This window comes from Trachemys scripta, chromosome 1, assembly GCF_013100865.1.
Source record: "Trachemys scripta elegans isolate TJP31775 chromosome 1, CAS_Tse_1.0, whole genome shotgun sequence".
Taxonomy (NCBI): domain Eukaryota; kingdom Metazoa; phylum Chordata; order Testudines; family Emydidae; genus Trachemys; species Trachemys scripta.
In genome coordinates, this window is record NC_048298.1 from 189,911,557 (window position 1) to 189,927,671 (window position 16,115).

The window sequence follows — 16,115 nt, forward strand, 5'->3', positions numbered from 1 at the left end:
GACTATAAGGTGGATAGAAAGCTGGCTAGATTGTCGGGCTCAACGGGTAGTGATCGACAGCTCAATGTCTAGTTGGCAGCCGGTATCAAGTGGAGTGCCCCAGGGGTTGGTCCTGGGACCGGTTTTGTTCAAAATCTTTATTAATGATGAGGATGATGGGATGGATTGCACCCTCAGCAAGTTCGCAGATGACACTAAGCTGGGGGGAGGGGTAGATATGCTGGAGGGCAGGGATAGGATCCAGAGTGACCTAGACAAATTGGAGGACTGGACCAAAAGAAATCTGATGAGGTTCAACAAGGACAAGTGCAGAGTCCTGCACTTAGGACTGAAGAATCCCATGCACCTCTACAGACGGGGGACCAACTGGCTAAGCAGCAGTTCTGCAGAAAAGGACCTGGGGATTACACTGGATGAGAAGCTGGATATGAGTCAGCAGTGTACCCTTGTTGCCAAGAAGGCTAACAGCATATTGGGCTGCATTAGTAGGAGCACTGCCAGCAGATCAAAGGAAGTGATTATTTCCCTCTATTCGGTACTGGTGAGGCCACATCTGGAGTATTGCATCCAGTTTTGGACCCCCCACTACAGAAAGGATGTGGATAGATTGGAGAGAGTCCAGTGCTCCCCTTGGGAGGCTGTTCCAGAACTTCACACCTTCGTTAGAAACCTTTGCCTAATTTCAAGCCTAAACTTGTTGATGGCCAGTTTATATCCATATGTTCTTGTGTCCACACTGGCGCTTAACTTAAATAGCTCCTCTCCCTCCTTGGTATTTATCCCTTTGATGTATTTATAGGGAGCAGTCATATCTCCCCTCAGCCTTCTTTTGGTTAAGCTAAACAAGCCAAGTTCTTTGAGTCTCCTATCATAAGGTAGGTTTTCCATTCCTCGGATCATCCTAGTAGCCCTTCTCTGCACTTGTTCCAGTTTGAATTAATCTTTCTTAATCATGCAGACCAGCATTGCACGTAGTATTCCAGATGAGGTCTCACCAGTGCCTTGTATAATGGTATTAACACTTCCCTGTCTCGACTGGAAATATCTCACCTGATGCATCCTAGGACTGCATTAGCCTTTTTCATGACCGCACCCAATTGATGGCTCATAGTCATCCTGTGTTCAACCAATTACCCAGGTCTTTCTCCTCCTCTGTTGCTTTCAACTGATAAGTCCCAGCTTATAGCAAAAATTACATAAGAACATAAGAATAGCCCTACAGGGTCAGACAAAAGGTCCATCTAGCCCAGTATCTTGTCTTCCAACAGGGGCCAGTGCCAGGTGCCCCAGAGAGAATGAACAAAATAGGTAATCATCAAGTGATCCATCCCCTGTCACTCATTCCCAGCTTCTGGCAAACAGAGGTTAGGGACACCTAATTCTTGTTGTTAGTCCCTAAGTGCATGATCTTGCACTTTGCACTATTAAATTTCATCCTATTTCTATTACTCCAGTTTACAAGGTCATCCAGATCTTCTTGTATGATATTCTGGTCATCTTCTGTATTGGCAATACCTCCCAACTTTGTGTCATCTGCACCTTTTATTAGCACACTCCCACTTTTTGTGCCAGGATCAGTGATAAAAATGTTACATAAGATTGGTCCCAAGTCTGATCTCTGGAGAACTCCACTAATAACCTCCTTCCAGCCTGACAATTCACCTTTCAGTATGACCTGTTGTAGTCCCCCCTTTAACCGGTCCTTTATCCACCTTTTAGTTCTCATATTAATCCCCATCTTCTCTAATTTAACTAATAATATCCCATGTGGAACTGTATCAAATGCCTTCCTGAAATCCAGGTAGATTAGATCTACTGCATTTCCTTTGTCTAAAAAATCAGTTATCTTCTCAAAGAAGGAGATCAGGTTGGTCTGGAATGATCTACCTTTTATAAACCATGTTGTATTTTATCCCAATTACCATTCACCTTTATGTCCTTACCTACTTTTCTTTCAAAATTTGTTCCAAGACCTTGCATACAATTGAGGTCAAACTAACAGGCCTGTAGTTTCCTGGATCACATTTTTTCCCTTTCTTAAAAATAGGAACTATATTAGCCATTCTCCAGTCTTAGGGTACGACCCCCGAGTTTACAGATTCATTAAAAATCATAGCTATTGGGCTTGCAATTGCTAGTTCCTTTAGTATTCTTGGATGGAGATTACCTGGGACCCCCGATTTAGTCCCGCTAAACTGTTTGAGTTTGACTTCCATCTCTAATTTCTACCTCCATATCCTCATTCCCATTAGCCACCCTGCCATTGCCCCTATGCTCTTCATTAGCCTCATTAAAAACTGAGGCAAAGTATTTGTTTAGGTGTTGGGCCGTGCCTAGTTAATCTTTAATCTCCACCCCATCATCAGTGCTTAGCAGTTCCACTCCTTCTTTCCTAGTTTTCTTCTTATTTGTATGGCTTAGAATATTTTACTGTTGGTTTTAATTCCCTTTGCAAGGTCCCACTCTGCTTGGCTTTGGGCAGTTCTCACTTTATCCCAGCACTTTCTGACAAGCAGCAGCTTTCCTTGCTGATCCCTCCCATCTTTCATTCCTTGTTGGCTTTCTGCTTTCTCTGAATCACCGGTTTGAGATGCTTGCTTATCCAGTTTGGTCTACAACCCTTCCCTATGATTTTTTCCCCCTTGCTTGGGATGCAGGTGTCAGATAGTTTCTGCAACTTTGACTTAAAGTAATTCCAAGCCTCCTCCACATTCAGATCCTTGAGTTCTTTGATCCAGTCCACTCCCCTAACTAATTTCCTTAATTTATTAAAGCTAACTGTTTTGAAATCAAGGACCCTAGTTGCAGATCGATTTTTGTTTATCCTTCCATTTAGCTGAAACTGAATTAGCTCCTGATCACTTGAGCCAAGGTTGTCCCCTACAGCCAGTTCTTCTATGAGGTTTTCACTCCTCACCAATACCAAATCTAAAATGGCATCCCCTCTTGTTGGTTCAGCAACTATTTGATGAAGAAATCTGTCAGCTATCACATCCAGGAAAATCTGGGCCCTACTGTTGTTAGTAGTACATATCCTCTAATCTGTATCTGGGAAGTTAAAGTCTCCCATAATCACACAATTCCCAGTAGTATTTATTTCATTAAAAACAGACTCTGTCTTATGCATTCCATCACTTCTAATTTCTTTACAGTCTATCATATCATTAATATATGAGAGTCCTCTGGGATCTCCTTTAGTAGCACTTCTCACACCTGAGACCTCCTAAAGGAGACATGCAGAAAAAGCTACATCACCATTAATGACACTGAAATTGCAGACACGCTTCCTTGGCAAAGTTGCTCGCTCTCCACAATAAATGCTTAGCCTTAACCTTACAGTGATGCACCATTGGATGGTGTTTCTCTCTTGACTGACCAACAGATGCTGTTTGGGGACCACTGCCACATATATGACAGGGAGGAAAGGAGTGGGCATCATCTGGTCCTCTCCCAGTCAATGCCATTATAGGGAAGAAAGATGAGAGAAAGAAACTGATGTTTGAGATGGAAAACAGACCACAGAAGAGAGTAAAACATTCAGTAGCATTGTCTAATGCAAAAAATAAATAAGGGGTTTGCCTCATGCAGCATCCACTGGCCAGCTGCTCATTGTGTCAGATACCAGGGCACAAAGCACAGAGATGAACTGGGAGAGCACTTCTGTTGCTCTTTCCTGCCTGTATCACAATGTGAGGTGGTGGGGCATGATCGCCCCCACACAGATCCATGTGAAGGACATATCCAGCAATGTAAACAATTCCCAGAAGAAACCATTTGAGTTCCAGCAAAGCCCAATGGAATAATATTTGTAAAAGACACCAGTCAGGTCTTGCTCTAATTTGCTAACTTCAGAAAGGTACCAGTGGATAGAAATGTGCTGGGAAATATACAGCTATCCTTCAGTGGTCTGGTACAGCAACAGCCAGTGGGAGTGCTGTCTGTGAATATGCTACCGGCCCAAAATGGTGGAGATGGTTATGTATGTTTGTGGTTAGGTGTTTCAAGTTACTGGCCTGGTCCAATTCCCCTGAGTGAGTGGCACAGACTGCCCATGTGTATGGAGACAGGGATTTTCCTCATGACCTCCTTTCCCCTCCACTACACTGCATGACTGTAGTTGTTTGGTTGGGGCATGTCTTTCTGCTGCAGGTTGACCTTTCTTCTGAACAGGTGGACTTGCTGCTGCGTCAATACCCAGACTCTTCTGTAGCTTGTGTGGCTTAGAAGGTGGTAGAAACACTATGCTGAACGGAGCCTGTCCTCTTTGAATGGGAGTCACAGACGTTTCACCTCTTTGTCAGCAACAGACCCTAAAGATGAAGACAGAAGCTTTTTTCCTTTGGTTGCAGGGTTTTCCCAAAGGATGTACCTGTCTCTGAAAGTCTCTTCCCACTCTTCACTTATTCTAAATCATTAAGGATCAGATGCACCTTCATGCATAAGGGTCAGGCATCCATTAAAGTTTCATTTAAACCCTCAAAATAGGGCTTCAGTGGGACTTAGGTGGTGCCTAGTCCTTGTGCCAGCTCTCAGCACAGGGCTGAATTTCATCCTTAAGTTGCATCTGTTCATTTTCCAAGCTTTGCTCACTTTCAGCCTGCACATGGTGGCCATTTAATACCTCTTTCATCAAACCTTGGGGGAAGCCCTGGGTAAGGCTGGAGAACATCCCTTGGCGGTATTGGGTTACTTGCTGTTCAGGCTGGCATTCTAGTCTAATGTTTTTCAAATGAGAACAGAATGCTGGAACAAGTTGTTGAAGTCTTAAAATGTATCAAGCAGCTGTGTATGAGAGGCTTTGTAATGACATAATGCAATGCCATTTCTATACAACTAATAACTTGCTGGTCTTTATTTCTTACAGGATAGGTTTGAGTCCCAGGTGGAAAACTTAGTCTTTTGGCCAGTATAACAGCTGGGTATTGGGGGAAAATAATGTGTTTAAAGTGATCTTTTTATGGTTATGGTATAACCTGATTTTTCTTATGAGTTCTCTCATAGAGCAGAGTTCACCCACCAGACTCCAGCAATGTTCAAATGTTCCTTGAGGAGGTACAAAATAAAGGAAAAAATCTCCCCAGACAACTGGCATACAGTACTCCAAATCCCATTAAACTCATGAACTTCTGCTAGCTCCTAGATGGTCACAATTTCTATTTCTGCTATATTTTTTGTAAGGGAAGGCAACCAAAACTGAAGAAAGGAAGGGTGGTGTAGCAGGTAGGGTGCCATTCCAGGACTCAGGAGATCTAGGTTAAATTTCCTGCTCTGCCATGGACTTCCTATACAAAATTGGACAAATCACTTAGACTCTGTATGGTTCCCTATCTGTAAAGAGAGGACAATAGAACTTCCCTACATTACAGGGATGGTGTGTGGATAAATATGTTAAAGATTGTCAGATACTATGGTAATGAAGGCTATATAAGTACATAAGATAGGTAGATGTCAGTCTTTAAGGTGAGCATGTAGCTTCAATGTATGTAATGGCATTACACTAGTTTCAGTTTTATTCTCTATTTATTCTACAGCCTAACCCATCTTGTTTGGTTATTTGACCATATCTGGCCGTTGCGCAGAGGTTTTCTCTGAGCTGTCCATACTCAGTTTTTTTCCTGATTGGTTACAGTTAATTTAGAAGCCATCAGTGTGTCTCGTGTTCTGAAAGGGTGACCTTTCCATCAGTGCCCACTGTAATTTACAACCATGTGGTTGCATCTTCTGAACGATAGTCAGGTCCCCGTTGGAGTTTCAGTTTACCATGTTGACCAACTTCTTCTCATTCAAACCAAAATAAAACAGTTACAGCGCTGTCGTTTTATATTTCATGCCTAAATTAACACAAAGTTTTGAACCTTGTATTGACATTTTGGCTCTATTCACTATTTTGTTTCATACACTTTAGAAAGGAAAGATCAGTGCAGAGTATACTCCAGCCTGTTGAATTGTGCTGGTGATTATGTCATAGAAAAATTGGAATGGAATCCTGGCTAGTTAAAGATAGCTTGATCTGTGCCAAGAAACATTTGACAGCTGATACAATAAGCTGTGTCTCTGTCTCAATTAAGGAGTTGTATGGAAGAGCCCAGGTTCTGGAAGGCCTTTCCACAACAAAAGCCGCAACAGCAGAAACAGGAACTAGCCACAAATGGTGGTAAATGTAGGGTCTGACAGCTCTTCCCACCCAATCCCTGCTGGAAGCTGCTCCAGGATACTGGGGCTCAAAAGCTCCACTGCGAAGTAGCCAAGGCCAGGGGTTCTCACAACAAATTTTTGGTGGCCTCAAAGTGTGGCCACCAACTCTCACTGGTGGCCGCACTGACACTTTTTTTCCTAAAATACTTAATTAACTTTAGGAAAAACAATTAAATATGCACACATTCACATCCAAATAATTGTAATGTATATTTTTAGGTTTTTTTGGCAGACTTAACAAAAATAATGCTGCCTCCCCCTCCCCCCCCTCAATCCAGGGCTTAATGGGTGCTGGGGCTTACTATGAATATTTGTATATTTGTTAACATCAGAGCACACTTAGTAGGTACCTGGGAGGCTATGAAAAGTGATAAGTGATATTAACAAACATACAGGTATCACTTTTCACATGTAACCCTTCTGCCCATCTGAGGTGGCAGCAACAAGGGCCGGGTTCAGTATCTAGGGATTCCGTTTCAATAACACAATGCAAAATCGGCTCAAGCCCCCACCCAGCAATTACATACCACCCTCTGGGTGCCTCTAAGAGGCAATACTTCCCCTCTCGCAAGCACGGAGTCTGAGTGTAGCAGAAAATGTTTAATAACATGAGGTAAACGACATCAGCATTAAATTGGGAAAACACCACAAACAGGATTCATAACACAAACCATGAGCAAAAGACCCACCCCCAAAAGTCCAAAATCCCAAAAGTCTCTTGAGTCCAGCAACCCAAGAATCACCCAAAAGTCTCTGTCCTTGGTCAGTGCAGCCCCAGAGTTCAAAAGTTTATCTGCAGAGTCTTACCCCCCCACCCAGCCTGGGTGGAAATGGGGGGGGGGCACACAGGGTATTAAGGGGCACCTTACGTGGTCCAAGGCTGACTGCCCTGCCTCTCTATGGGGTTCTGCTGCAGCCTTCACCACGAGCCGCTCCACTCCACCAGCCGCTCCACTCTGCTCCTCCAGCTGTCCCGTGAGCCACTTCAGCCGTCCCACAAACTGCTCAGCTCCACTGGCCATCCCGTGGGCCATGCCAACCCTCCCACAAACTGCTCTGCCAGCTGCTTAGTAATAAATCTTCAGGCTCCCCCACTAGTTAACACAGCACTCACTGATTTCAGCTCATAGTAGGGGAGCCCCAGTGCTGGTGCACCATTGGCCTAAAGTGAATTCAGCATAGCAGTCTGTAACTAGATTCTTAATAGAATCAAAATTAGCTCTGCTATTCAACAGTAAAGAGAGAAAGTGGTGCAATTGATGTTTCAGGTCCTTAAAGGGAATGGGCATACCATCAAGTACAAATACCTATCCCCAGCCTCTCTGAATTCACTGGGTTTTGGAACCCATGTCCCTTGTCTAGCGAGTGCTACTTAGGTGATGGTTAGACCCTCTGTCAGAAAACAGTTTTATTGTCCTTGATTCACATAATCAGGGTAACAACACTTTATTCCTCCTGCCCCAATAACAGAGAAACTGGGGATCCCACAGCAGCCAAAGTGACCATTATCAGTTGCTGTTGTCTCACGCTAGGTGGGGTGAGTGTGCCTATGCAAACAAGATCAGCCCCTGAAGTTCTTTTCCACACTTGCCATAATTCACCACCGGATGTCAGGGTAGAGCTCATCCTGACTCTGCTTACATACAGATAGCTAGTAAGTGTGCTGTGACAAGTGATACTTACATGTTTGTAAATACCACTTTTCTCAGCAAGCCCCAGGACCCATTAAGCCCCGGATTGAGGGTGGGGGAGGCGGAGGGGGAGGCAGCAGGGGCCAGAGGCGATGACGGGATGGGTGCTGGGCCGGGGGAGGCAGCAGTGGTTGGGGCAATGGGGTGGATGGATGTGAGCAGGGCCAGCTCCAGGCACCAGCCGAGCAAGCTGGTGCTTGGAGCGGCAGCTTGTAGGAGGTGGCATTCCGCCCAATCCTAGGGTGGCACGGGTGCTTTTTTGTTGTTGTTGTTGTTCCGCTTCGGCCGCCCTGTAGGGGGCAGTGATGTGGAGGACGGGAGCGCCCTGCAGGAAGCCCGGCAGGGCAGCCTGCGTCCTTCCCTCCCAGCCGACCGGAGTGGTGCAGAGCCTTCCCAGTAGGGGGCACGGCGGGAGGAGCTGTGTGGCAGCGCCCCGTTGAAGTCCTGGCTGACCCCCTTCTCTCTCTCCCCCCACTCCCTCCCCCTCCCCCTGCTAGCCGGGGCACATCTGCAGGGCAGGGAGTCCCCCTGCACCCTGGCTCCGGCCGCACCACGGGTTTTTTTTTTTTTTTTTTGCTTTGCTGTTCTGGCCGCCGCGTTTTTTGTTTTTGTTTTGCTTGGGGCGGCCAGAAAGCCAGAGCTGGCCCTGGATGTGAGGCCAGGAAGGCAGCAGGGTCTGGGGGGAGGGGGAGGGAAGGGGATGGATATAGGGCTGTGGGAGGCAGTGGGGGCCAGAGGAGATGGGGGTGGGTGATGAGCCCCACTGTCGCGTGGCCAGAGCCAGGGCCTGGTGCCTGCTGCCATGCGGCCAGGGCTGGGGCTCAGTGCCTGCAGCCAGAACCCAGAGCTGGGGACAGGAACTGCATGGCTGGAGCCAGGGATTGGGGCCCACTGCTGCACAGCCGGAGTTGTGGGTCAATGTCCAGGGCCAGTGCCTGGCGCTGCACGGCCAGAGCCCGGAGCTGGGTGCCGGAGCCCAGAGCTGTGTGGCTGGAGCCAGGAGCCAGCTCCTGCCATTGTGTGGCTTTAGCCAGCACTCGCTGCTGTGGAGCCCAGGCCAGGGGTTGGCACCTGGGGCCAGCTCCCACCATCACGTGGCTGGAGCCTGGGCCCGCACTGCCAGGCTCCTGAAGTCCCACCGCTGGAGCCTGCCACCCAAGCCCCCCTCCCCGCAACATGGGTCAGGAACTCACCTTGCTCCTGCAGTGTTGTGCCCCACCTCTCTCCAGAGGCGGTATAGGGTGACGCATCCAGGAGCAACAAGGAGGGAGGGCCCGATGCTTTGCTCCTCCCATCACCGCCCAGGTGGCTGTCGTGGCCTCATGAAAAGCCCCTGGTGGCCGTATGGTGGCTGCATTTGAGAAACGTTGGTCAAGGCCAAAGAGGTTAAGCTGCTGATGAGGCCAATGAAAGGCCCCAAAGCCCTGGAAAACCCCCTCATGCACATCAGTGGCAGCCTCAGGAACTAGGAGCAATACATGCAATATCTGACAGCCTTCCTCACCACACACTCCCCACTAGATCTGTCAACATATGCTCTGGGCCACTGGGCCTCAGCAGCTCCACCCGTAATTCACGCATGAGGCCAGGAACAGCAGGGGAAGGAAAACTACTGTGGTTGTCTATGAAAGTCACCTAGGTAGCTGCTGCAGTAGAAACAACCTCATATACTTGGTCTTCTGCTTGTCACAAGGAACAGTTACACTTTGACTTCTGTAGACTATGAATACTGCTCTAATCAGTGGCCTGAGCCAAGTGTTGCCTCCCTCCTCTCTAGTCTCCCACCTTCTCTTTTTTTCCTTCTTTCTCCTCTCAGTCCTTCAACATCATCCTTTCCCTCTCTTTTCTGGTACCTCTTTTTTAATCCCCATTTCCCACCTTGCATGAAATGAAGAAGGCCTACCATCACCCTGCCTATTTCGCTTGGACGTTATAATTCTTCCCTACCTTTTAGCTGTTTGTTGTCCTTTCGCATCATAAGGTATTTGGGGCAAGGACTGCGATTTTGTATGTGTTTTGTGTAACATCTAGCCAAACAGGGTCCTGATCCTGACTAGAATCACTAGCTACTACTGTAATACACTGTTTGTCTTGCTGAATTTTAATATCAGACCTCAGTCTGAGGCTCAGGCTGCAATATCCCAGTTGAACCAGTTTCTAACACTGTTTGGCCAGCCAGTGGGGTTGGGGCCAAACTATTTTAGAACCATGTTTTAAAAATTGTATTATAGCATAGGTGCCTGCCATGTCTCAGTAATTCCTCAGGCCATAAGCAAACTGCCTCACTTTTACCTCAGAACTCACTATACACATGCCCATAGCAAGTAATTACTTTGATGTTGCAGGGTGGACAATTAGGAGAAAAAACAGCAGTGCTTTGCTTGTAAACTGAGAAGAATTGACTGGAAGTCATTAAGTGACAAAAGATATTGGACTCTATTATCATAATTTTGTTGTCACTTTTCAGAGCACAGTGTAAGTGTTCTTTGGGAGTGAGCCCCAAGGGAACAATACCTCAAAATATAGCTCATAATTCCACATAATTGCTTTAATTTAAATTGATTTTAGTCTCACCTATGTTTTCCCTCCATGACCTTTGACATTTTTTCTTTGATCTGCCCTTTTAAAAATCTTTTCTGTATCTTTTTGTGTAGGAAAAGGAGGAAGAACACCCAGGGACAGAGGTGCAGTAGAATGTTCAGACACTGTTTTCAGTTATGGTGTGTGCATGCCTGCAGTGCTCACTCATCCACATCTACTCCACCAGAAGTTAGAAAATTCACAAATCTCTGTGACATCTACCCACTTCCAAACTCGAAATACTGATATTAAAGTCTGGTTAGGGACAATTATTGTTCAGTGCCCTTATCTAACTGGTTGAGCAGCAGACCTTTGACCTTGATAATTAGAAACTAAATGAAAAGAACCTTTCCTTCAAAGGCTCTTTAATAAAAGTTCCTGTGGGTTCCCAGACACTCGTTTCCTTTGAAACTCATTAATTTAAAACGATCTTGATTATGCTTTACAAATATCTTGAATCCCTAAAAACCATCCTTCCATTTAAGGTGTTGTTGTCTACATAGGGCAACTTTTCCCTGCCCAAGATTCTTAGAGCCTATCCAGGGTTGCAGGTTTATGTTCTAAATCTTTCCCTAATATCCTCAGTAAGGTTAATTACTCTTGGGAGTTAATTGCTGATTCATACTGGAAAATAGCCAATACATCCTAAATCTCTCCACATCACTATGTTCTGTCATAGATTTATTATATATACATGGCTATAGTCAGTGTTGTGTCATGTAGACCTACAAGTTACTCATAGCTAGGGATGCCCCAGCTTTTCTCTATTCACTCCTTCTATCAGCCAGTGCCTCAGAAGAGTAAAAACCCTTTTGCTACAATTTCCAACTCTAAACTTGAGAGAAGTGAGACTCCCTTGTAAAAGGTGGAAGGAATCTGCATCCATTTATTGCTGTGTTGATGCTCTTTAGACATCTCCCTAGGTTCTGCTCCAGCATCTCACTGAACATTCATACATATCACAGCGATGTCATGCAGAGCTTTTTTTAAAAAACAACAACATATCTCTACACTTGATGTTGTAAATTTAATGGATTTGAATTTCAAATCCAATATGCAAAACCTGGAAAGATGTGAGTTGTTTGTGAGCCTTCTTGGATTGTTCTCAACAACACTGGCCAAAGAAATCCTTCTTAAGGATAGACTGGAAATACTTCCAAAGATGCCGCATGAAATTCCATTTGGATCGGCATTTTCCACTTCAGTTAATCTAAGGGAAAGATCATTTCAGTGCTTTATAAAGTTTGATTTTGCAGGAATAGTTCTTTAAAGCAATTATGTTAAACTGACACTTTCTTACTCAAGAGCTCCACACCCAGGTGTGTATTTAGTTACAACGATTAACTTTGCTGACTCAAGCAATTTTTTTTATAGCATTGCAGAGTCAGTATAGTTCTGGGAGAGGGAACTGGGTTATATTCTGCCTCACATATCATCATCAGAACTTCTAACTGAAGTCTAGTTGCTCAATCTTTAATTGTTAGTTATGCACAATCCTGAAAGAACCCACCTTAATTTTTCACAATGTGGGTGGACTTTGTGGCAGTTAGCAATACTTTTTACTTGTAAAGGGAGCAGATTTGATCCAGAAATCACTGAAGGACAGTAAGTGCAAAACATTACAAAGCCATTTTTAGTCACTTTCAGAGTAGAACTGCCTTTTAAAAGCTTCACTTGCTATGCAGAGGAAGACAGAGCAAACGGGGTTTGTCTACTCTACACTGTCATTAAAAAATCCACGGAACTGAGTTTCAGGCCGGCTGACTTGGGCTCACAGGACTATAAAATTGCAGTGTAGACATTTGTGGTTGGGCTGGAGTTCACGCTTTGAGGCCTTCCTTCCTCATGTGGTCTTGGAGCCCAGGCTCCAGCTTGAGACTGAATGTCTACACTGCAATTTTAGAGCCCTCCAGCACGAGTCCTGTGAGCTCAAGTCAGCTAACCCATGCCAGTGGTGCCCATGCCATGGGTCTTTTATTACATTGTAGACGTACTCATAAGCTGTTTCCTCTGTAGTATGGAAATGGCAACTTTCAGATAATGGCTTCTTTGGCTGGCTGATGTTCCTTAGTCAGAAAGGGTTTTTTTTGTTTTATTGTTCACTTATGAAATTCATGCTATATCTCAAAGAGCAAAGAACATGTTGGAAATGCAAACACAGGCTTATTATTTGGCTCTGAATGACTTCAGGCTTTGCAGTAGCTTAGTTCGTGGGGCATGCATGTTGATTTTCTCATTGCTGTAGAATAAGGTCTCATCCAAAACATCAGATGCTTATCATGTTTGCATACATGTATATTCAAAATCTAATCTTTAGCATCTATTTACAGCTTAGATGTATCTTTTCCCCCAACTGTTCTGTGAAAGGCATTTTTATACCCCAAAGCTTGCCTGTTAATACCATAAGGCTAGAGCACTGTGTGTATGGGTTTTTTTTTTTAAAAAGAAAACTTGCATGAAACGTATCTCTGCTATTTTTGATTTTTACACTAATTAATGTGACATCTGCTAGATACATAATCTAGATACAGTTGCAAATTTAGGGACTGCTCATTTTTCTTTAAACTCTCCTGTGATTGCTTTTGTACCCCTGTTCTACAAACAAGGAGGAGGAAGAAGAAGAAGAAGAAGAACAGGAGGAAGAGGAAGAATCTTAGTACTTTTTTATGGCTTTTTTTTTCTTCAAAGGGTTTTTCTGGTAATTATGAAGTCAGCTTGCTTTAGTTTTTAAACAAGCGTAAGGAAACATCATAGACTGGAAAATCCTGATTTCACCTAATATTATTACAAGTAACACCTCAGGTGATTAGAATTGAGATTAGACAAAAGAATATTTTCCAGTTTGTTTACTTTGTACATTTGACAGCACTTTGCGTATAGTCAATTTACTATTCCCACCCCCATATAGTCAGTCAGTTTTCCTTCTTGTTTGTGAGTCTTTTAGACAACCAAAGGTCAGAGAAATATATATATTTAAATATGAAAAGTGACTTGTAAAATCAAAAGAACACCAGGAAGCCTCAAAGGCAGGTGTAGTGTGTGAAACTACTTTTTAACTACTTTTTGACTAGATTTTAAGGGGACAGTGCCCCTTTAACTTCAGCAGATGGCTGGTTTTTATATTTATTTTTGCAGTAGGAGGAAGGTAGGAATCCAAGCATCGGCCCTTACACATAACCCCTCTCTTTATACCTAAAGAAAATACAGAAAGGGTGTTGGGGGTTTCCATACTCAGTATTTCAGGGACCAATACTTACCCTTTTCACCCCTCGTTATGGCCTCAACCATGTATAGATGTCGTCAGAGGGGGCCAGTCTCCTAACTAAAAAGCTGAGCTGTTCAATTATATCAAGGACTGCCATTATCACTGCTCTGATTTGGCTGATAACAAGCAGAAGACAGAGAGAATCGCACTCTCTTTTTTGGCCAAGTGGATGTATTTAAAGTGTACTTTTATCACTAGTCCCTAGAGTCATGCATCTTTTTTTTATATACCTAAAGCTGTATACTGTGCTCTGGAGAATTTTTTTTGATTGATTTGATTCTTCCCAGATTTTTTTTGCCCACATGATATTTTGCCAATGGATCAAAATCATAGTGATCTGGTAGACTTGTGTCACCTACTATAACTAAAGAGTTGTTTTTCAGTAGCTGCGTACTAGGGTGCTATTCACCAGTACATTGAACTTTCTTTCCTTCCTGCACAACTGGAATATTTACATGGTTTGTAGAAATGATAATCGGTGCTATTCAAAGCACTTTTTATATAAAAAGTAAAATTGTCCATGATAATAATAATTAATTAAATTAATTAATAATTAATAAGTTCCCATTTTAAACACTGACATCTGGAAATGTAAAGGTTAAGATTCTCTGTAATAACCCACCTAGCACATATGGAGCTCAATTTTTCCCTTAGAAATAGCCATGCATCTCCTACCGGAGTTGTACGTGCATTTCTGAATGCATATGCAACTCCAGGACTGAGCCCATTCTGTATTAAGATATAGACACAGCAGTATAAACTAATAAATCATCATACTCAATATGTCTGATGTGGGTGAGGTCACTCCATTCTTCATCACTGGAACTCCATTGACTTCAAAGGGTTACTCCTGACTTACACTTGCCAGGTGAGAGGAGATAGGACCTCTTAATGCTTCCATGACCAGATGTCTGAGTGTTTAATATTGTTAATTTAGTTTTACATCAAAGTATGTTTTTGTATTTAATTCCCCAGGTTTTCTTTGTTTTTCCTTCTCAAAGAAGAAGGGTGACTAAGGGCCAGATCAGCTCCCAACTGGGAAAACACTTGTTTAGGGAATGGGAAATTCAGCGTTTCTAGCAGATTGTCCCCTGGTGGGACAGGTTCTCTCCTTTGCAGTACAGGCAGAAGCTGATCCAAAGCCCCTTGAAGTTAATGGAATTCCCAGTGACTTCAGTATCTGGGCTTCCACCCACAGAACTCAGCAGATCCATGGATGGCAGGGTGGAGACCCAGTGTCTCAGCACGGCTTTGTGAGGGATGAGAGGCCAGCCATCCCACCTTTCACTCTACCCCCATCCCAGCACTGGGTTCCTCCACTGCTTGGGAATTAATGTGCCCTAATGTTGTACAGTGCTTTGTATGTGAAGTTCTATGACAGTGCTAATTTTATTTATTTATCTGCCTTTTTCTTCTTTAGGAAGCACAAGTCCGTGCAGCACCAGAGAAAATAAAACCACTTCTTCCCCCCAAACAACCCACCATTGCCTTTCGCACCAACACATGTATAGACATCTATATATCCCTAAAACACAAGACACCACTCTGCCCGATATTATATATATATTTGATATTCTGGTCTTTTGTTAAAGTGGGCCATCCTAATTCTGGCTGACAAGATCTCAGACTTAGCTTTATATGTTCTAACAGTACTGTCTATGTCTAATTTTAGATTGTAAGCTCCTTGGGGCAGGGACCGTGTCTTCCTCCATGTTTGTACTCTGCCAAGTACACTATCGGCACTCAGTAAATAACCACAGTTGTGCATCGAAACTGTATTAGGAGATAAAGAACTTCAGCACTGAAAACGCCAAAGAAGATCCCTGTGTACAAGCTTTGTGTCGCTTATTTCTGAACTGGCCTTTAAAATGAATGTGATTTCCATTGTACAGTAGTTTAAATAAACACATTTTAGGTCAGGTCTTCTGTTTGTCCACAGAGGCATTAATTTAACCATAGTACATGTCACAGTTACAGGGCAAACTGCATCAGTTACAGGGCAAACTGGGTGGAAACCTGCAGTCTGGGCTACAACCCCACTGTTTCCCTAACTGCATTTAGCACCTGTCAGCCCTTTCACTATGGGGACCTGTGACCAGAGAGTTGATTAAAATGACTCAAACAGTGCCTTCAGACTAAAACACTACTTATTCCTTCCGCCAAAGGTACAAAACATGTAGAGCAGAGGGTAAAACTAATAAAAGCACTATACCCCTGGGCCTGGTACATCTGCATGTTTCCTTGCCAGCTTTTGTTAGTGCCCCTCAGCCCAGCTAACCCCCCCCCCCCACCATCTCTGGCTGGGAGAAAGACTGTCCTGATCACATCAGCCTTTCCCTGTCTGTAAGTGGCCTTGCCAGACTGTCAGCTCTTGCTGCTATCCT

General features: G+C 44.1%; 1 protein-coding gene across 2 annotated transcripts in view; it reads left to right on the top strand.

The window, feature by feature from the left end:
- LOC117867706 (SH3 domain-binding glutamic acid-rich protein-like) overlaps positions 1-15,858 on the top strand; it is a 48,381-nt gene extending 32,523 nt beyond the window's left edge. For both annotated transcript variants that reach the window (XM_034752942.1, XM_034752950.1), the window contains 2 exons: positions 10,541-10,570; positions 13,073-15,858. In XM_034752942.1, the coding sequence (XP_034608833.1) occupies positions 10,541-10,570; positions 13,073-13,123 (81 nt within the window). In that variant the 3' untranslated portion in view covers positions 13,124-15,858. The remainder of the gene's footprint in view (positions 1-10,540; positions 10,571-13,072) is intronic.
- The last annotated feature ends 257 nt before the right edge of the window (positions 15,859-16,115 follow it).